The 21,693-nt window shown below is 35.8% G+C and overlaps 1 protein-coding gene across 11 annotated transcripts in view; it reads right to left on the bottom strand.

Moving 5' to 3' along the window:
- The window catches only part of Heph (hephaestin), a 137,663-nt gene that overhangs the window by 47,054 nt on the left and 68,916 nt on the right, over window positions 1-21,693 (bottom strand). For 10 of the 11 annotated variants that reach the window (XM_087203244.1, XM_087203242.1, XM_087203241.1 and 7 more), the window contains 4 exons: window positions 18,176-18,358; window positions 16,815-17,069; window positions 3,862-4,030; window positions 2,265-2,401 (listed from right to left, as the gene is read on the bottom strand). In XM_087203244.1, coding sequence (XP_087059370.1) covers window positions 2,265-2,401; window positions 3,862-4,030; window positions 16,815-17,069; window positions 18,176-18,358 — 744 coding nt within the window. The remainder of the gene's footprint in view (window positions 1-2,264; window positions 2,402-3,861; window positions 4,031-16,814; window positions 17,070-18,175; window positions 18,359-21,693) is intronic. The other variant, XM_087203243.1, reaches the window with a different exon arrangement.

The following is a 21,693-nucleotide window of genomic DNA, read 5'->3' on the forward strand; positions in this document are numbered from 1 at the left end:
AGGTAAATGATAGTAGAAAAGACAGTAACCCATTGTAAGTATATTACAATTTACAATTTAAACATCACTATAAAATTTGTGATCTCATTTTGATCCACAAATATCATTCTAAGGCATACAGGGCAGGGATTATTATCTCCCTTTTACAGATGAGGAAACTTCAACTTGGAGAGATAGCATGGACCTACACAAATTCAAATGGCAGATTAACTGCAGAGCCAAGATCTGTGGCCAGGACTGTTTTCCACTTCACTGCCTGGTCCAATCCTATTTCCTCTAACTTAATATCTGAGCTTTCATAACTACATTTTCTAGTAGATCCCATCTAAAATCTGAGCCCACCTTAATTTAAAATCAATTCTGAGCAAGGAAATTTATTATATCCTCTACCAGACCCTAAGTAGTCTAGGCATAACTTTTGGATTTTTTTCATACTTCACTACTCACCATTTCTAACCTATCTTAGGTCATTTTTGAGGCTAAATAAAAGTACCAAGACAATATCCTAAGCATTTATGATGGCTTTAACCTTAAGTCAGAGTTTCTAGCTTGGTTTCTTACTCAATTTCCATACCTAATCCCCTACCTCTGCTCCCTTAGCCAATGATGGCTCCTTTACCTCACCACCATCCCTCTTTCTTAAGTATATTTCTTCTCCTGATATCTTCCTCAACAGTTGATATTGGACCTATTTCCATTTTCAGATTTAGAATCAACTGCCTCATACCTTTCACCAGGACATGGATCATTATATTATTTTCATTTCCAAAGTCTTCTCCTATCTGATCTAGTTCCTGTTTCCATTGAGTGAATAAACCACATTAAACATTGCTATACTCTTTCAATTCTGTCCTTTAGATCTTTCGGATACCTTCCCCAAGATCAGACTCAAAGCATGGCTCTACATCCTTCAATAAAACAAGTATATCTATATGTTATGCTGATCAGCTCCTGGGCTCAGATTGCCAAGAATCTGGACAGCTGTACTGCCTTATAGAGTCCTTCAGGAATATCCCTAGAGAAACAATTCTAAAAGTGTGATCCATAGAACAATGGAACTAGAGGATGTTAGCAAAAATAGTTCAGTAGAAAAATAAATATTAGAAATACTGCAAACTCCCTTTCCATCTTGGAGATTCATAGAGAACAAATATAAATCTAAGGCTCTCAGAAGTTCTGCACCAAAGAACACTATTTGACTGTGCTTACCCTAGTGTTTTTCAAACACATTCAAACCCATAACCTTTATTGCAAAATACAATGAAACCTAGGATTGTGAGTAACTTGTTCTGTGAGTGTTCCACAAGACAAGTAAACATTTCCAATAAATTTTAATTTGATAAACAAGAAATATCTTGCAATATGAGTAGTATGTGACATTGAAAATCACATGATCATAACTGAGCCAATAGCACCCTCTCTCTCCCTCTCTCTCTCTGTAGGATTATAGGTGATTGACTCCTAACAGCAAGAGGTTGTGAATGAGATCTTGTCTGCAAAGGAAGAGAAAAAGGCAGAGGAATCCCTCACTTCACATGAGATTAGGGATATGTGTAAATTGCAGGAAACAGTGTAAAATTTTATAGAAAATAATCACTCAAATAAGGACGTAGCAGTGTGAGTGAGTGATGAATCTGCTTAACAACAATGCAATGTCATGTTTCCATGAAATCCTCAAAAGGAGGTAAAAGCAAATATCATTGGATAGGTTCCTTGTTAATGTTGCAAAAAAGAAAAAGATTCCACTGAACCAATAGATATCAAAGATTCCGTCAGTGATAGTGAAAGTCGTCCTTCACAATAGCCCTTCTCTCTTTTATCTCCCTCACACAAACCACCAAAATTTTCAATGGTTAGTGCAGATTATTTCATTTATTTCTCTATATTTTATATTTTCTTTATTATTTTGTATTATATTACTGTAGTATAATAATTTTATATTAATATTTTTGGGTTGTGGAATGAATCATCTGAGTTTCCTTGATCTTTTATGGGGAAATTCACTTTAATATACAAATGCTTTGGATTACAAGCATGTTTCCAGAACAAAGTACGTTTGAAACCAAGGCTTTACTGTACTAATTTCCGGGGATTCTCTTTGGGAGATTCTGGTCTACAATATGTGCATGAGCCACTCCCAGATTACAGCTTCTAAGTCCACTTCTCTAACTTAGTCTAGTCAAAGAAGTTAAAGATTAAAGATTCATATGATAAATCTTCTTCAGAAGATAAAGAAAAGATTCATGAGTTAAAAGTTTCCTCACCCAGGATTCCAAGATGCTTTTCTTCCTCCAGCTGCACTTTCTCCTGGAATGTTTCATCTTGGAAGGCTTCATATTGAACTTTCCAGTAAGTACCTCCAATTCTACTGGAGCTCATCTTGAAGAATTTATCTGAACTACTAGTGTACAAGGAGGTAAATGTCATATAATTTTATGACTATCAAATAGACCCTTATTTTATCTTTAATTTCATCAAGTTAGAGACCTTTATGGTTAGGAAAAACCTCCAAGATCATACAAGTTAACTCCTACCAGTAAAGATATCACTTTTGGTAACACCATTAATCAGTAACACTGCTTCTATGTAAGTCTTTTTAAATACAGAGAACTCAGAGGAGGAATCTATCCTACTGTTAGATTATTTTAATTATTGGAGCTATTCTTTATACTAGGCTGGAATATTCTTGCAGATACTGGGACCGTTCTGCCTTATAGAAATACTCAGCCTATCTCTCTCTTTAATCATCCTCAGGTACTCCAAACTTTTCTCTCTTTCATCAAAGATAGCCTTATCTGGTTATCAGGGTGCACAGCTGTAGTCATCTTACTCAGGAGGCTAGCAGGAGGGTCACCTAAGCCCATGAGTTCAAGACGTGTCTGTTCAACATAGCAAGACCCCCACCACAAAAAGGACTTCACTCCTAAATGAAAGTCCACTAGGAGTTGGAGATTCTAATACCACCCTAAAACATAAGCACTAAATTTCTTACATTTTCTACAAAATCACTTCATTATTTCCTGCTGAAAGAATAAACATAATATGTACCCTAGTATCTTCACCTATGCCTTCTCCTAGTCATCTATCAAGACTGTCTTCTGTGAAAGAACTGGCATCATTAGTTGCCAAGTACATTGGTATAACTTAAGGGCTAGCAACTTAGCAGGGCACTAATCTTCTCTACTTTGTCCACATTTGTGTCATAGAAGAGACGGAAGTTGGAGAAATCCTCCAAAAGGATGGGCATGGAATAGCCACAAAGCAGCTTGCTTCTCTTTTTGTCATATTTCTCAGAGTGCTTTTTATACTCCTGCTCAAATACCTCCTTTATATTGCAGAAAAGAAAGGAAGGAGGAAGGGGATAATTAATGGATCAAACAAAGAAAAGCTGAAAAAGAGCCATTTCAAATGATGTGGGCACTGGTCCCATTTGGGCTTTCATTTATGAACATGCCCAGGGATTAGAAGAGCAATCTCTTACTCTTCTTGGCTACTTGCTGGGACCATGTCATAACATTACAAAAAGCTTTGCTTTCTGTGGCTCCTGAGAGCAAGCTTTCTCAGGGACCACAAGAACTCAGATAACAGTAATCCTAGCAAGGCAATGATTGTTACCTGTAAGTGAAGTGAGAGACTTCTGGAAAGGAAATATGTTTTTTGAGTTTTTTGTTTTTTGTTTTTGTTTTTGGTGTGTTTTTGTTTTGTTTGGTTTGGTTTGGTTTGGTTTTTGGTAGGAGGGATTGAAGGGAGATATGTTTTTTGTTTGTTTGTTTGTTTTTGTTGTTGTTGCTTTGGTACAGGGGATTGAAAGGAGATATGTTTTTGTACAGGAATATAGGGAGGAAGTCCTCTACTTCTTACCTTCCTGGTTCTCTCAAACTCTTCCCAGTACTCCCATCATGTCCCATTGGGCCATAGTCCCATTGAATCTCATGGGCCTCAATGAAGTACTGCCGAACTTTGCCTGTGAGCTGCTCCACAGGAGGGTCCATAGAGCAAGACTCGATCTTGTAGAGTGCCTGCATGCCACCTGGTGGAAGAAAATCATGACAGGCCCCATTCTATCAGGGTTTCTCCCACAGAGTATTCACCTTACTCCATCTTCCAGTGTTTTGTCCTCCCATTCTTCATTAGTCTCTTTATTTTCATACCCATTAAGCTATTTTCTCTTACTCCTCAAGAGCCTTATTAGGAGAGAGAACCCAGGTAGGAATTTAAGTATAATATTGATTCATTTACCAAATTCTCATTCTTGCCTTTGCAAGAGACTCACATTGAGGCAACATCACAAAGACTGAAGTCAGGAGAACTGGTTTCAAATATGAGCTTCACTACTCTCTGTAAGACCTTAGGCAAGTCACTCCCTCAATCTAAGCTTCCCTTTTTCATAAATAGGGAGGATAGGGAAATCCATCTAATGGGGCTGGTGGGAGAATCAGGTTAAAAAGAGAGGTTAAATTATTTATAAAGGGAAAGCTCCCAAAATAATGGAACATCTTCATTAAGTGGAGATGAATCTTCAGACTTGGGACTCTCTTGAAAATGCAGATTCCAAGTTGTTTCTCCAAATGTCAGAGATACTACAATGAGGTATAATGGTCATAGATATCAGTACTCTATATCTGCCTAACAACTATATTACTACGTTTGAGTCTTACAACATCCTAGGAAAAATTTTGTATACTAGAGAAGGCAGAAAATGGTGAAACAGCAATCATCAGCAAACTACAGCCTCACTGGGACCAGGAATCCAGATACCTGGAAAATAAGACCTTAGTGAAGGAAAAAAGAAATAGATCTATGAGAATTCAGTCAGAACTTACAGAAAAATGAGAAACTACAGAAAAATTGGAGAAACAGAACAAAACAAAGAGAAAAGAACAAAGAAGTCTAGAAAGCTTACCCTGGTTCCCTGGGAAAGGAATCTGTACATGAGGGCACAAGGTAAGCCCCCAGACTCAGGAGTTACAGGGAAAAACAACTGACTTGCCCAGCAACACTAGTCCCAAGAAAAGATCACAGTTATTGTAAACTGCAAAACAGTGTGGGATTTTACTCTGAAAGTGACTCCTTCCTCACAGCAGGCTAAAGGTGGAAAAGAAATCCAGTGCAAAACCCACACAATATGACCTAATAGTGTTTAATTGGGAACCATTTTGGGAAAGGGATGACTGTTTAATACCAGTCCTCAGAACAACTACAGAATAGCTTCACTTCAAGCTTCCAGTATTACTTCCAATGACGCCTTGTTGAGAGACAGGCACAGTAAATAATCGTGGATAGGGTATGGGATAGACATAGATCCTTGAAAAGTTTAAACTCAGGCTAGGAATGACATAGGGCCCTGCCCTCCTTGGTGACACGCTAGGACCAATATGTGGCACTTTCAGAGGCAACTAGGTCTAAAAGTGCTAGCACTAAGTCCAGCAGTCTGCTGGAATCACTATCCTGCTCCCTAGATCCAGTACAAATCAGTGGTCTGATTGCTTTCCCTGTCTACCAGCATAAGAGAAGACAAACCTCAGTTTGAATGGTTCCCACAGCCTGGAGTGTATGAAAAATGGGGCCTCTGTAGCAGGGGAGTGGCCTTACAAACCCACAAGCTATAAAGCTAGGCAGAGAAAACTGTGTCTTGCTGGATTCCAAAACTTCAGATCCTAGAATGAAACCATTCATTAAATAAAAACAAAAAGAAGAATTTTTTTTTACTCATGTGTTTTTCCTTCTTTGTTGATTTTTTTTATAAATTAGGGTTTTCTTCTTTTTCTTTTAATTTTTTCTTCATATTTTTCCTGTTTTCATCTTTTTCTTGTTTCTCTGTTCCTTCTTATGCTTTAATATGACCTTTTATCTTACTTTTCCCTCCTTATAATTTTTCCAGGTTTAATTTTTCATATTTTTCTTTCATTCTCTTGTTCCTTACCCCCTTTATCTCTACGAGTTAAAACCATTAAACTTTATTAATCTTTAGATACTTAGTTAACTGTATGCTACTACTCTTGAAATCTTTTCTGTTGTTAGTAGAGGTATACTTATTGCATTTAGTTATGTCAATATTTGTTTTGTCTTAATGTTTATGCTATAATTATAAATCTCTTTCCTATGGTTAAGGGTGGTGCATTTTTAGTTCTTGTGGTATGTCAATATCATTTGTCTTTGTTGCTATTATTGTTGCTGATTTAGTTCCTAGGGTGACATAGTTGTTGCTATGAATTATTTTTATTTGTGTGTCAATATCTGGATTCCCAGTGTTTCATTATCTGCACAACATTACCTAGAGAACTGGGAGGTAGACTAATTACACTGCATCCTCCCTCCAAATCAATGGAGGTATTTATATTTTGAGACAGAGGCAAGGCCTAGAGTTAGCCATGCCCAGGGTGCATCACTGAAAAACACACACTGACTAAACAGATCTCCATACTGGAGAGAGAGAGAGAGAGAGAGAGAGAGAGAGAGAGAGAGAGAGAGAGAGAGAGAGAGAGAGAGAGAAATACAAGGCAACAAAAATGCCTCCACAAATTCCTAACTTCCTCAACGCTGATCCTTGGGGCATTGAGGAGGAGGAAATCAAAAGCTACATAGCTGAATTATTTGGAAAGATAAAAGATGAGATTAAAAACAGATGAATAATTTGTTTAGTAAGTTCAAAGTAGATATAAGAAAACAGCTAATGAATTTAAGAAACAAAATGATCAGCAAGTTTACAGAAAATACTAATAAAAGCTAGCTGAGCTAAACAAAAGTATCCAAAACATGAGTGACTAATTTAGCAAAGAATTGTAGTTCATCTAAAGTTACCAACTAATAATCTAGAAGATTAAAAGCTCTATTTTTAGTACAGAAAGCAGAAGTGACCAACATGAGGGCAATGAAACATTAGACTGATGTTGATTGACCAAGTACTCAGAGACATCTTGAAAAAAATAAAAGAACTTGAAAAATGGGCCCCAAAACTGCTAGATGACACAAAGAATACTAACCTAAGATTATTTGAAATTAGTGAAAAATAAGAAGATAGCACAATTGGCATATAAAATTTGTTTAAAGAAAGAAGAAACTGTATCCAAATATGGGGTAAGGATTTAACATACAGGTAAGTGATGCATATGGAACCCCAAATAGCCAAGTTTAAAAAAGGACTTCTCCAAAATATATTATAGTCAAAATTCCAGAATTTCAACACAAAAGTACAAACTTAGAAGCTGTTAGAGAAAAGAAAGTAATCATTCATGAAGGTAAATGCATTAAAATAACAGTAGACTTCTCAACACAAAACTTAAAGGCCAGAAAAGCTTGGAGTGATGTGTTTTAAGCTGTAAAAGAAAACAACTTTCAACCCAGACTAATATATCCCTCAAAACTATCTTTCAAAATTGATGGGAAAATAAGGATTTTCCATGACAAAAAGTGCCTTAAGAAATTTAGAAACAAGGCAATACTACAAAAAAAATTCTCAAGAATATCCTAGAAAGAGACAATGAGGCCAACAATGCCAAAATGTCTAACAGAATTAATACACCAGGCAAGGTGAAAAGTTAAATAGAAGGAAAAAAAGAAATCATAAACAAAAATAATATGACAGAAATAAGTCTATACCTTTCAATATTTAATTCTCAAAATGAATGGCCTCAATTCTCCTACCAAAAAACAGGCAGTGGCAGAATAGATAAAGAGACAAAATCCAGCAATATGCTTTACATATGAAACACATTACATCTAATAAGAAGTTTGTAGACTAAAAATCAAAGGATAGAACAAAATATTCCATGCAATGGAAACTCAAAAACAAGCAGGAGTAGCTATCCTACTTTCAGACAAAGTGGATTTCAAGGGAAAACTGATCAGAAAAGGCAAAGAAGGTTACTAAATATTTGCTAGAGAAGCAGATCAACAGGAAGATAATAATTATAAACATATATGCACCACACACATGCATGTCTAACTTCATAAAGCACATACTCCTGGACATAAAAGCACTGCCTGGGCACCAAATAACTGTCAGCATAATTATAATGGGGGACCTAAATACCCCCTGTCATAAGCAGAAAGATCAAATAGACAAAAAAAATAAAAGAAATATTAGAGTCAAATTACACTTTCAAACAAATAGACTTAAGAGGTATCTATGGAATGTTTTACCCAACAACATCAGAATACACATTCTTCTAAGCAGCACATAGAACATTATCCAAAATAGACTACATGCTAGTCCATAAAGCATGCTTAAATAAATGCAAAAGAATCTATATTATCTGATGCATATTATGAAACTATAGTGAGATGAAACAACATTAAATGCAAAATAAACCACAGACGTTATAGAAACTAAACAACACGCTCTTAAAAATAATGAGTCACAGAAGAAGTCAAGGAAGAAATTAGACAGTTCCTACAATCAACTGATAATGCCAGTATAACATACCAGAACTTATGAGACACAGGGAAAGCAGTCTTTTAAGACCCAAATTCAGAGCTGCAATTGTTCACATCAGAAAAATGAAGTGAATCCTAATTAAAACCTAATGATGCACTAACAGGTGGTAAAAAAAAGAAGAAAAATCCAAATCCAAAACTAGTACAAGAAAGCACATTTAAAGATCAGAGCACAAAATAATGAAATCAAGACTGAAAAAAATCTACTATGAAGAATCAATGAGTTAAAGAACTAGTTCTACTATAGAATAAACAAAGTAGACAAAAGTTTAGCGAATTTTACCCCAAAAGGAAAGAAAAGACCTAACTAAAGGTCATTTGAAAAAGGCAAAATTACAATTTACACTTTTGAAATCTAGAAGATTTTTAGTAACTACTCTGAAAATCTGTACTCTAATAAAGTAGAGAATTCATAGAAATGGATAGATTCCTAAATATGTATGAATAACCAAAAATGAGCCAAGAAGATATTTTTAAAAAGCTGAATAAACCCATAACAGGCAATGATATAGAAACAATAACAAAAACCTATCAACACAGAAAAGCTCGAGATCAGATGGTTTCACTGCTGAATTCTAGAAGATCTCCAGGGAAGATCTAATACTGATTCTCCTTAAACTCTTTAATGAAATTGAAAGGAAAAGAATACTCCCAAAGTCATTTTTGGAAGGTAGCATTACCCTGGTCCCAAAACCCAGACAAGGACCAAACCAAAAAAAGACAACTACAGGCCAATCTCTTTTGAAACAAAGACACAAAAATCCTTAAGATTCAGTAAAGAGAATGCAATAAATCATCAAATTGATCACACATCACAACCAACTTGGCTTCATCCCAGAGATGCAAGTATAGTCTAACACATGCAAATCAATAGATGTAATATATCACAGAAACAGAAGCAAAGACAAAAGTCATACAATCATGTCAATAAATGGAGAAAAAGTCTTTGACAAAAATCCAACATCCACTCATGATAAAAATCCCTTAAGAAAATAGGTATAGAAGAACATTAGGTCAATCAGAAGAGAGCCATTTATGGCAAACCGACTTCTAGAATAATATTAAATGGGGAAAAGCTGAATGCTTTCTCTCTAAAATCAGAAACAAGATGTCCATTATCACCACTCCTTTTCAATATAGTATTCAAAACAGCCAGACCAATCAGACAAGAGAAAGAAATAAAAGGGGTATGTGTAGAAAAGGAGGAAAAAGTCAAATTATCATTATTTGCAGATGATACGATCCATTATATAGAAAACTCAAGACTCCACCAAAAAACTCCTAGACTTAATAAGCAAATTCAGCAATGTAGCAAGACAAATTCAACATGAAAAGTCAATAGCATTCCTGTTCAATAGTAATGAACTCTCAAAGAAAGAAATTAGGAAAACAATACTGAAAATTCACAATAAAATCAAGAAAAATTGCATAGTACTTAAGAATTAACCTAACTAAATAAGTGAGACTGCTACAACAAAAACTACAGTGTTCTGAAAAAGATCAAAGCAGATATCAGAAAATAGAAAGATATCCCCTATTTCTGCACAGGCAGAACAGATATTGTCAAAATGGCCATATTACCAAAACTGATAGACAGAATTAATAGAATTCTAATCAAAATATCAATAAGATTCCTCACAGAACTACAGAAAACAATATTCATAGGAATTCATAGGAATATTCATAATATTCATAGGAATCTGAAGAGACCCAGAATAGCAGAACTACTCCTGGGCAACAAAAGCAAAGCAAGAAGCATCATAATCGCAGACTTTTTGTTATACTACAATGCTACAGTGATTTAAAAAAAAACACAGCATGGTATTGGTATAAAACCAGACATGGGGATCAGTGGAAAAGAATAGAGCATGCAGAAATAATTTGAGGCACATTTAACTATATGATCAGAGGGGCCAAAAAACATAAGCTGGAGGAAAGTAGACTCTTTAACAAATGGTGCTGGGAAACTTGGCTATACACATACAGAAGATTTAATCTAGACCCATATCTCTTGCACAGCATTAAACTAATATCAAAATGTATCAACGATCAAATGTTAAAACTGAAACAATCTTTTGGAATATAAAATAGGTAAAACTCTTAAAATCATAGGAATAGGCAAGGACTTCCTGAAGAAAACACTAATTGCAAAAGAAATAGGACCAAGAATCAACAAATCAGAGCATATCAACTTAAAAACTTCTAGAGAGGAGGTGAGCTGCTCTTAGCACCTAGGAGAAGACATCTGGACCACTGTACCACCACTCCCAGTGCAGAGGAGGTGAGCTGCACAGACAACAGCAGGAGCAGCACAGCCACCACCACCAAAAACGCCATCAGCATCCCCCCTCAGCAAAATGAGAAGACATGTAAACAAGTCTCAAAATCAGACTTCCAGATCACCCAAAGCAAACACAGAGGGAAGAGAGATGGAACACTCCAGTACTCAACCACCTGGCCTCCCGGAACTGGCAACAAAAAAGATCTGGAAAAAATGAAATCAGAAATAATTTCTCACATAACAGCAGAGATTGTGCCCATAGTGCAAGACATGAATAATAAATCTAGAGAGGACACCAATGAAAAAAATAGAGGAACTGAGGAACATGATGGGATCCCAACATAGGAAACAAATGGAATCCATAAAACAGATGCAAACAGATTTCCAAGAGATTAAAAACTCCATTGAAAGTCCACACAGCAGAATGAGCCAATGTGAGGACAGAATTTCAGATATAAAAGATAAGATTGCAATTAGTGACTAGGAAAAGAAAAGTTGCTTTAAAATTGTAAGGGACCATGAGAAATTAATCCAGCAGTGGCTAGATGATGCAAAGAAGAATAACATAAGACTGATCAGAGTCAATGAAGAAACAGGAAAGAGTGCAAATGACATAAAAAAACCTGTTCACAGAAGTGATGGCAGAAAACTTTCTAAGCAAGGGAAAAGAACTTGGCATACAAATAAGTGAGGCATATAGGTCTCCAACTAGCCTTGATCAAAAAAAATCTACACATAGGTATATAATAGGTAAGATTCCAGAAACCCAACAGAAGAACAAAATTCTACAACCAGTTAGAGAAAAGAAACAAACCATATGCAAAGGAAAGCCCATCAGAATCACAGCAGACTTTTCAACACAAATCCTCAATTCAAGCAGAGCCTAGAGTGAGGTATTTCATGACCTTAAAGAAAAAAACCTCCAGCCTAGACTGATGTATCCTGCAAAACTATCATTCAAAATTGATGGGAAATAAGATACTTCCACAACAAAGAACACCTGAGGAACTTCATGAATACCAAACCAGCACGCCAAAAAGTTTTAGAGAATACCCTAAGGCAATGAGGATCACCACCCCAGGAAGCCCAGCAGAATGAATCCATCAGGCATGACAAGAAATTAAACGCAAAGGTAGAGAATCCAACAAAAAGAAAAAGTCACGACAATGATAAGTCAATACATGTCAGTTATAACCATCAATGTTAATGGTCTTAATTCACCAATCAAAAGAAACAGACTGGCAGAATGGGTCAAGAAGCAAGATCCAACAATATGCTGCATAGAAGAAATACACTTAGTTCAAAAAGAAACTCATAGCCTGAAAGTTAAAGGGTGGAAAACAATACTCCATGTTACAGGAACCCAAAAGAAAGCAGGGCTAGCTATCCTCTTTGCAGATCAAGTGGATTTCAAATGAAAATCTGAAACACTTCTGGTCCCAAGAATTTCAGATAAAGGATAGTCAACTTGTATGTACAAATCTATTGTGAACATGTTTTCATTCTTCTTAAGTAAAAATTTAAGAACAGAACTGTTGGTTCTTAACAGTAATACGAGAAATTTCTATATTGTTTTCCAAAATGGTTTTATCATTTTACATTCACATTAGCAGTATTAGAAAGTTCTGATTCACACCTAAGCTGACATTTGTTCTCTTAAAACTTTTAACTTAATCTTCCTAATGAGTGTATAATATGACCTTATTATTGTACTGATTAGTATTTTTCTGATTCTAGTGTTGCACACCTTTCTTTGTGCTATACTGGCTATTTATCATCTTATGTCTACTTTTTAATTGGTTTGTCTATTAATGTTAGCTGTAAGAGTTCTTTATATATTCTGGTCATAGGTTATAGTTATTATAAACATAGTCTGCTGAAGGACTACTTTTTGTTTTCATAACGATGTCATTTGAAGTTCCAAATTTTGATGGAATCTCATTTATCAATTTTTTTTCTTTTATACATCAATTTTTTTGTTTCCTAGGAAATTCTTACCTACCCTAAATTCATGAACATTATAATTTCTTCTTAAAGCTTTATAGTTTTAGTCTTTCATATTTAGGTTCATAGATCCTTTTAAATTATTTTTATGTATGGAAATAAAGGATTGAGGTTAATTTTTTACATACAGATACCAGCTGTTCTAGTACCATTTGCTGGAAACACTAACTTTTCCTCTGCTCTTGAGTTGAATTTATGTTCTATAAAATTTTAATGTTAAATAATCTTTCAAAACTCAGTGGACCATATATGTGTGGTTCTATTTCTAGATTCCCTGTTTTATTCCATTGATCTATGTCTTTCCTTACACCAACATTGCCTTGATTACTGTAACTTTAGAAGAAGTCTTAAAATTAGGTAATAAATGTCTTCCAACACTGTTTTTTTGTTTTACTTTTCTAGGTCCTTTGTACTCCAGCATAACTTTTAAATTTCAATATCCAATTCTTCATTTATAGCAAGTATACATAGACCTGAATTTTTATATATACTTTGTGTTTTGTAATCCTGCTAAATTCAAATACAAGTTCTACGGGCTACTAGAGATTTCTTAGTATTTTCTCTGTAGATGGTCATTTCATCTACATATAAAGATTTTACTTCTACCTTGCCAATCCTATCCTAATTGTGTCATTTTATTGCCAGACTATTTTGGTTTGGGTATATGTTTCAAAGTTTAATGGACAGATGAAGAGTAGGCATATCTGCCCTCGTCCCCCATCTTAGGGAGAAAACATTGTATCTTTTCCATTCATATAAGGCATTTTTGCTGGAAGTATGGAGTACATGTCTTATCTGTTGAGAAGGTTCTGTTCTACTTCTAGTTTCCTGATAGCTTTTACCATGAACAGCTGTAGAATTTAGTCCAGTACTTTTTCTGCAATGACTGACAGGATCATATGGCTTTTTCCTTTCCTCTGCTAAAATGGTGACTTATGGGGGTGGATCTTCCAATTCTGAACCAACACTGCTATCCCTATAATAAAACCACTTTCTACATACTGCCAGATCTGACTTCTAATACTTTGTTTTGTTAAACAAATTTTTATCTATGTTCATACTTTTTTCTTCTATTAGCTTTATCCAGTTTTAGTATTAGCACAATGTTGATTTCCTCAAATGAAGAGAGAAGTGTTTCTTCTTTTTTCTGCTTTAATTGTTTGACATAATTTATCAGTTAAAATGTATATGAGCCTGTTGTTGTCATATAGGTAGGTTTTCAAGCTAGGAATATACTTTCTTTAATAGGTGCTATTCAAATTTTACATTTCCTTCAGAGTCAGTTTCATTAATTTTTCTTCCAAGGTACTTCTTAGAAGTTGTTAAACTTATTTCAAAAAAGATTTTTGTAATATGCTTTCTATATCCTTTTAAATTCTGTAAAATCTGTGGTAATGTCTTCTAAATTTTGATATTATAATTAAAAATGTGTAATTGATATTGTATAATAGGAAGAAAAGGTCTAAAGGAGTAGAGGAAGTGGGAGGGCTAGGGGAAAGGAAAGAATGGAAAAGTAAAAATATGAGTAAAGGAAAACAAGTGGAAGCAAAGTCTTTGTAAATAGGGAAGGGTGGGGGGGTTGAAGGGAGGGCAAGGGAAGGGGAAAAAAATTAAAACCAAGATACATCATGTAAAGGTACAAGATCCCAATGATGAATGTAACTGTATTTTATACCTAAAATGTGCCAATAAACTTAATGGGGAAAAAATTAAAAATTTGTGCACAGAAAAGTAAACAACCAGTAGAATAAAGAGACAACCTACAGAATGGGAAAAACTTATCCAGGTACTCTCTTCAGACACCAGAAAAATATCTAGAATACATAAAGAACTCAAAAAAACAGACTTCCCTAAAATAAAAGATCCAATCAAAAAGTGTACAAATGAAATGAATAGACACTTCTCAGAGGAAATACAATGGCCAATAAACACATAAGCATGTTCAATATTGCTGCCTATTAGAGAAATGCAAATTAAAAACAACATTGAGATACCTCCTTATTACAGAGAGAATGATTATCATCAAGAAATCAAATAATAAAAAGTGGTTGCGAGGATGTGAGGAAAAGAAACTCTTCTACATTGTTGGTGGGAATGTAAATTATTATAAACACAAAAGAAATCACTATAAAGATTCCTCAAAAAACTAAAAATGAACATTCCATTGGACCCAGCTGTTGTCCTTCTAGTTATCTTCCTAAAAGAGTTTTTAAAAAGACATCATATTGCAGTAATATATACATGCTCCTGTTGATAGCAGCACAATTCACAATAGCTAAATCTTGGGAGTCACTGATATGTCCATCAACAGATGAATGGATAAAGAAAATGTAGCATTTATACACAGTGGAGTACTACTGTGCCATAAAGAAGGATGGACTTCAGTCATTTGTAGGAAAATATATGCAACTTGCAACCATGTTAAGTGAAATAAATCATAAATACAAGCTTAAATATTTCATAGTTTCTTTTACATGAGTAATCTAAAATATAAATAAAGATCAAAGTAAAACATAATAAGAAATAGTGAGTTATATCTTTTTCAAAAGGGAAAGGGTTCAAGTAATGGAAAGGGGAAAAGGGGACAGTAAATGAGTTAAAATATGTTACATACATGTACCAACTCCCCATAAGCAATGTAACAATTTTATACTGCAAACATTTGCTGAAAAAAATATAAAAAATGTCTTCTATAAATCTGAAGTATGCGTGAAGAAGGAGTATTAGTGTTTCTTGAATGTATATTATATGTCAGGTCCTGTGTTGAGTGTTTTGCAACTTATTGCCATTCAATCTCCCTAACCACAGTGTGAAATATGCTTTTAATGTAGCAAACCAAGTATCAGAAAGGTTAAGTAACTTGCCCAAGAATGTACAGCTGGTCAGTGGTAGGGTTGACACTGAAGCTCCCACCTTTTAACTATAGAACTTGAGTATGTATTTTCTTCTGTTATATCCTCTATCTTGGTCACATTGTTTCTCTAGTTTCTAGGATTTAAAATTACATTACGTCTCTGAAATCTCATTACAACTTTATAATATAGTTATCATTATTTCCATCCTGTAGATTTACCAGAGGTGGGCAAGCAGTTGTAGAATCAGGATTTGAATCCAAGCTAATATGGTTTCAAGGTACATACCTGTTCCATTATTATGCTGCATCCCTACCCCAATCCAGTTTGTGCTCTCTTACCCACCCACCTATGGATCCAAAGACAGACTTCTGATGATACCACACACAGAAATGTCCTCTATTAACTGAAACCTGCCATACTAAACTCATTTTCTAACCAGTCTGCAATGCCTCACCTATTCAAACTCATTTTCACATATTCACATAATACTTTCTGAAGACCCTCTGAACTCATCATAAATCAAATAATTCTAGGAAGTAAGAGCCAAGGAGGATTTTAGAGACCATTTACACCAACTCTTCTATTTTGCAGATGTGAACTTAAAGCCTAGAAATGGGAATCGACTTGCCCAAGGTGATACAGTAAAATTTTCTGAGTTGAAACTACAACTCGAACCCTCTAGTCATTCATCTACTGCTCTTTGCATTGCCTCATATGTTCTGCCATCCCTCTGATACTCCATAATGCATTTTCTCATTACCTTAACCATTCTCCCACCCAATCTAAAACCATCTACTTCTAATGCTGTTAGGTCCCAACTAGAGTGTCACTGCATGCCCACAGTACTCCATGATTCCCTGAACAAAATTTGCTCTTTAATCTCTTCTTTACTCCCTGTTCAGTAAAGTGAAAATACTTCTAGGTCTTAAATCCTTAGACTTCTGAACTAATTTTTTAAAAAAGCTTAAAAGTCTACCTATCCATCCCTAGGACACATTATGTTTGAGATGGAGAAGAGAAAATACAAGGAGATATATCCAAAGCTACCTAAAAAGTTAATGGCAGAACCAAGAAAGAACCTAGGGACCCTGATTTCTAGTCTAGTGTTTAAGCATGCACACAGTGATAGCTCACCCGAATGACCTATCTTATGGCTCCAACCCAGAATTTCAGGCTCATATTGACTATTATTGAAAACCCCCTTCAACACCCTAAGGTTAAAAAATTTTGCATCTCACTTTGCAAATGACTGTTCACTTGACAGCTAATTAACCAGATGCCAGGCTTCTGAGGTACCATCTCAGCTGTCACAAAAGTGGCTGGAAATATGTTAGTCACATCAGTGCGGTGTCCACGGATGGTCAGCATCTGTCCATAAAAGAAAGCTGTGTGGACATCCACTTCATTGCCCATGCCAAACAAGTGCCAGGCCACATGTTTATGTGCACACATGCTCAGCTCTGGTAAGTTTCCAAAGACAAAGCCATTGATTGCTACAAAATAAAATACCAGTGTTAGAAAAGCACAGACAAATGAGAGACATCTTACTATCTGACAATAATAATAGGTAATATCTCAATGAAGTTTTAAAGAGTACACTGTGTTGACCACATTTCAATACTATAAACAGCTGTCGCAAATAGGCCAATATCATTAGCCTTATTCAAAGAAGTGAAAAAAGTAAGGCTCAGAAAGATAAAGTTCTTCTTTCAGAACTCCACAAAGCTAGTTAGTAATAAAGTCAATATTTCAAACCAGCAATATGAAGAAGCTCTCTAAGGCATAGAGTTATTTTGGTGGCTATTCTTTCCTTTCAGGCTGGTTTCCTTCTGAGATTTTCACAGAATAAGTGTCACAATAGCACTTATCATGGCTACTACAATCAGCTCTTATAAAACCCAAGATAAATTTGAACAGTCTGAGCTATCTTTTCCATCTTCTCTCTAAGTTCTCAACTTTCTTTGGGGCTGTCTGGTTTTGAGCCCACCCCTGTCACCAAAAATTAAGAAAATCACTTCTTTGGTTGACAAAAACAGTTGACTTACTTCAGTTCTTAATATCAGTTCTATGTTCATGTCTTGGGAATTTTGTGCCTTCATGTTGTTTTAAATTTAATTAATATGATCAATTCCCTCATAAACATAAGCCCAGAGTAGGATGGGGAATATAAGCAAAGTAGCTTGAAAGCAAACATTTTTCCTCAACAAAGTAGATAATTTTTCCAGCTTCCATCCTTTTTTAAATAACAAAGGAATATTCATTAATTATCATTAATTATATCAGTGGACAACTTTCACTAATGACTAAGCAGATGATCAATAACCTTAGCCATTCCACATTACGAGGCAGGGCAGTCTAATGGCAAGAGCATAGCATATAGTCACATACAACAGGGATATAATTCTAGCTGTGCCATTTATATGATCCATAATTCTGGAAGTCTGAGGGTCCTCACAGTAAAATTGGAAAAGCCACTATTGTTAGTTCTTATGAGAATTTAAAAGGACCAAGTATGTGTAAGCAGCCACAAATTCTTGACCCTGTAAAAACGCTCAATCACTGTTCACCGACAGAATGTGGCCCCTTCCTCCCAGCTCACCATGCATTCTGTTGCTCTCCTGAAAGGCCTCCTCTTCTTTATCCACTGAGGCAGGTTCTAAACAGTAAGTGGCAATGTTCTCATTGAGGTGCCAGCTAAGGTTCTCATCCACCACACTGAAGAGCAGGAAGAAATTATAGTTCACATCCTGCCTCTGAGGAGGGGAATTCCCATCCAGAGTTCCTAGGGCAAGTATAAAAGGTACCTTTGAGAACCTCCTTTCTATAGCAACAGTAAGCTGCAGGCAGTGCTCATAAGAAAGGGGTAGAATGAAGGGTCTGTATGAAACAGAAAAGCAAAAAAAAAAGAAAGAAAAGAAAGAAACAGAAAAGCAAATGTAGCCTTCTGGCGCTAATTTCAATTTCTACACTCTCCAGATAAAACCAAAAATACAGTTTAACTTGAAAGTGGGTCACATAACATCTAGAATAAATCCTTCTCACCTACTTTGTTTTTTGGGGTTTTTTTAAAAGAGGAAAGGTTAATTTGGCTGACAGTTTGTATAGGTTTCAGTCTGTAATAGGCAGGTTCCAAGGCACAGAGGCATGGTAGAGAGTTAGGAAGCAGCAGCCATCCAGGGAGGAATAATACTGTATCTATATACACTCTTTCAGGCCATCCCCACATTGGTCCACCTCTTCCCAGCAACCAGGCTTCACCTCCCAAAATGATACTCAGCTATAAACCCATCAGTGGACTAATCCAGTATCACACACCCATGATCTAGTCACCTATCAGAACCCCTACCTATGAGTATAGGAGGCTTTGGGGGGACATCTAGATACAGTATAAGCCATAACAATTCCCCTAAAATTACTACTTCTCACTTCAAATATACTTATGTCATCTTTCTTGTTATTTTCTGAAGCAGTTCTAGAAGTCCTCTTTCTTGAGTGTCTTTTGTTTTTTGTATATCCTTTTATTGGTACATTTTAGGTGTACAATATAATGACATTCATCATTGAAGATATGCACCTTTACATACTCTCTTGGTTCTTGTTTTCCCCCCTTCCCCTGCCCTCCCTTTAACCCCTCCATCCCTCCTTATTTACAAAGATTTTGTTTCCATTTTTTCATTTTCTCATATTAATTCCATTCCCTTCTTTCCTTTCCCCTACCCCTCTCATTTCCCCCTCCCCTTTGCCCCTTTTCTTCCTATTTCACATTACGTATTATACTTTTTATTCCTTATTTACACTTTCAGTTTCTCATACTAGAGAATCTATTCAGTATCTGCACATGTCTGTCCTGTTTATTTCACTTAAGAGTATCGCCTCAATGTGCATCCATTTAGCAATAAATGTTTTTAACTTCTCATTTTTGATGGCTGAGCAGTGCTCCATTTTATTTTTTTAAAAAACCACATTTTCTTGAGCCAGTCTCCAGTTGATGGGCATTTGGGATGTTTCCGAGTTTTAGCTATTACAAATTGTGCTGCTATGAAGGTGGGTGCACATATATCACTGTGGTATGATTCTTTTAATTCTTTGGGAAAGATACCCAGCAAAGGAAATAGCTGAGTCAAATGGGACTTCCAGTCCTCGTTCTTTAAGGTTTCTCCATAGTGATTTCCACAGTGGTTGCACCAGTCTATACTCTCACCAGCAATGGAACAGGGTTCCTCTATCCCCACAGCCCCACCAGCATTTGTTGTTGATTGATTTCATGATAGCAGCCATTCTTTCTGGAGTGAGGTGGAATTTCAGCATTGATTTCATTTGCATCTCTCAAATGACCAGTGATGTTGAACATTTTTTCTAATGTTTATTTGCCATGTCTACTTCTTTGTGTGAGGAATATCTGTTCATTTCAGATGCCCATTTTTGGATTGAGTTTTTTAATTTGGGAGGTCTGATTTTTTTAAGTTCTTTATAGACTCAAGATAGTAGACTTTTGTCTGAGGGACCGCTGGTGAAAATTTTTTCCCATGGGTTGTCTCTTCACACTGCTGGTGGTTTCTCTTGCTGTGCAGAAGCTTTTTAGTAAAAAGAGATCCCACCTCTTTATTGTTTGTGCTAGTTCATGGGCAACTGAGGTTTTGTTCATAAAATCTTTTCCTACACCAATGTCTTCAAGAGTTCTACCTAACCTCTGTTCCAGCCGGTTCAGCAATTCTGTTTTTATATTTAGATCTTCAATCCATTTCAATTTTAGTTTAGTGCATGGTAAGAGATATAGGTCTAGTTTTAGTCTCCGGCAAGTTGACACACAATTTCTCCAGCACCATTTATTACAGAGACTATCTTTCCTCCAGTGAGGGTGTTTGGCTCCTTTGTCAAAATTGAGATGGCTGAGAGTGTCTGCAGTTGTTTCTGCATCTTCTAATCTGATCCACTGGTCCTCAGGTCTGTTTCTTTGCCAGTACCATGCTGTTTTTATCACAGTAGCTTTGTAGTATAGGTTCAAGTTGGGGGTTGTAATACCCCCTGCCATGTCTCAGTTACCTAGTATAGCTTTTGCTATTCTGGATCTCCCCTTGTTCCAAATGAATTTTTGGATTGTTTTCTCAAGGTCTATGAAGCATGCTGCTGGGATTTCAATTGGGATTGTATTGAATCTACGTAGCAATTTTGGAAGTATAGCCATTTTCACTATGTTGATCCTACCTACCCAGGAGCAAGGAATGTCTTTCCATTTTCTGATATCTCCTTCAATATATTTTTTCAAAGTGCTATAATTGTCAGAGAAGAGGTCTTTGATTTTTTTTTGTTAGGTTGATTCTTAGGTGTTTCAGTTTTTTGGATGCTGTTGTGAAAGGAATTATTTGCCTATTTCTCTCTCAGCGACTCTGTTGTTCGTGTAGAGGAAAGCTATTGATTTTTCTGTGTTGACTTTGTAATCAGCTACTTGACTGAATTTGGTTATTAAGTCTAGAAGACTTTTGATGGAGTTCTAGGGGTCTTCTATGTAGAGTATCATGTCATCTTCAAATAATGACAATTTGACTTCTTCATTTCCTATCTTTATTACTTTTATTTCTTTCTCTTCTCTAATTGCTGTGGCTAATGTTTCCAAAATTATGTTGAACAGGAGTGCTGACAATGGACATCCTTGTCTTGTTCCTGATTTTAGTGTGAAGGGTAACACTTTTTGACCATTTAGTATGATATTGGCTGTTGGTTTTTCATAGATGGCTTTTATCAGATTGAGATAGAGACCATCTACTCTCATTTTTTGTAGGGTTTTTACCATAAATGCGTGTTGGATATTGTCAAATGCTTTTTCTGCATCTACTGAGATGATCATATGGTTTTGTCCCTGGCTCTATTGATATAGTATATGACATTGATTGATTTGCATATGTTGAACCATCCCTGCATCTCTGGGATGAATCCCACTTGGTCAGGGTGTATGATTTTCTTGATGATCTTCTGCATTCTGTTTGCCAGTATCTTATTAAGGATTTTTGCATCTATGTTCATTAGTGAGATTGGCCTATAGTTCTCTTTCTCTGCTTTGGGGATCAAGGTGATGTTTGCTTCCAGGAATGATTCCGGGAGTATTGCTTCCCTTTCAAT

This window comes from Heterocephalus glaber, unplaced genomic scaffold, assembly GCF_053883595.1.
Source record: "Heterocephalus glaber isolate CG9 unplaced genomic scaffold, H.glaber_assembly_v1.0 deba00001790, whole genome shotgun sequence".
In the NCBI taxonomy this organism is placed as follows: Eukaryota; Metazoa; Chordata; class Mammalia; order Rodentia; family Bathyergidae; genus Heterocephalus; species Heterocephalus glaber.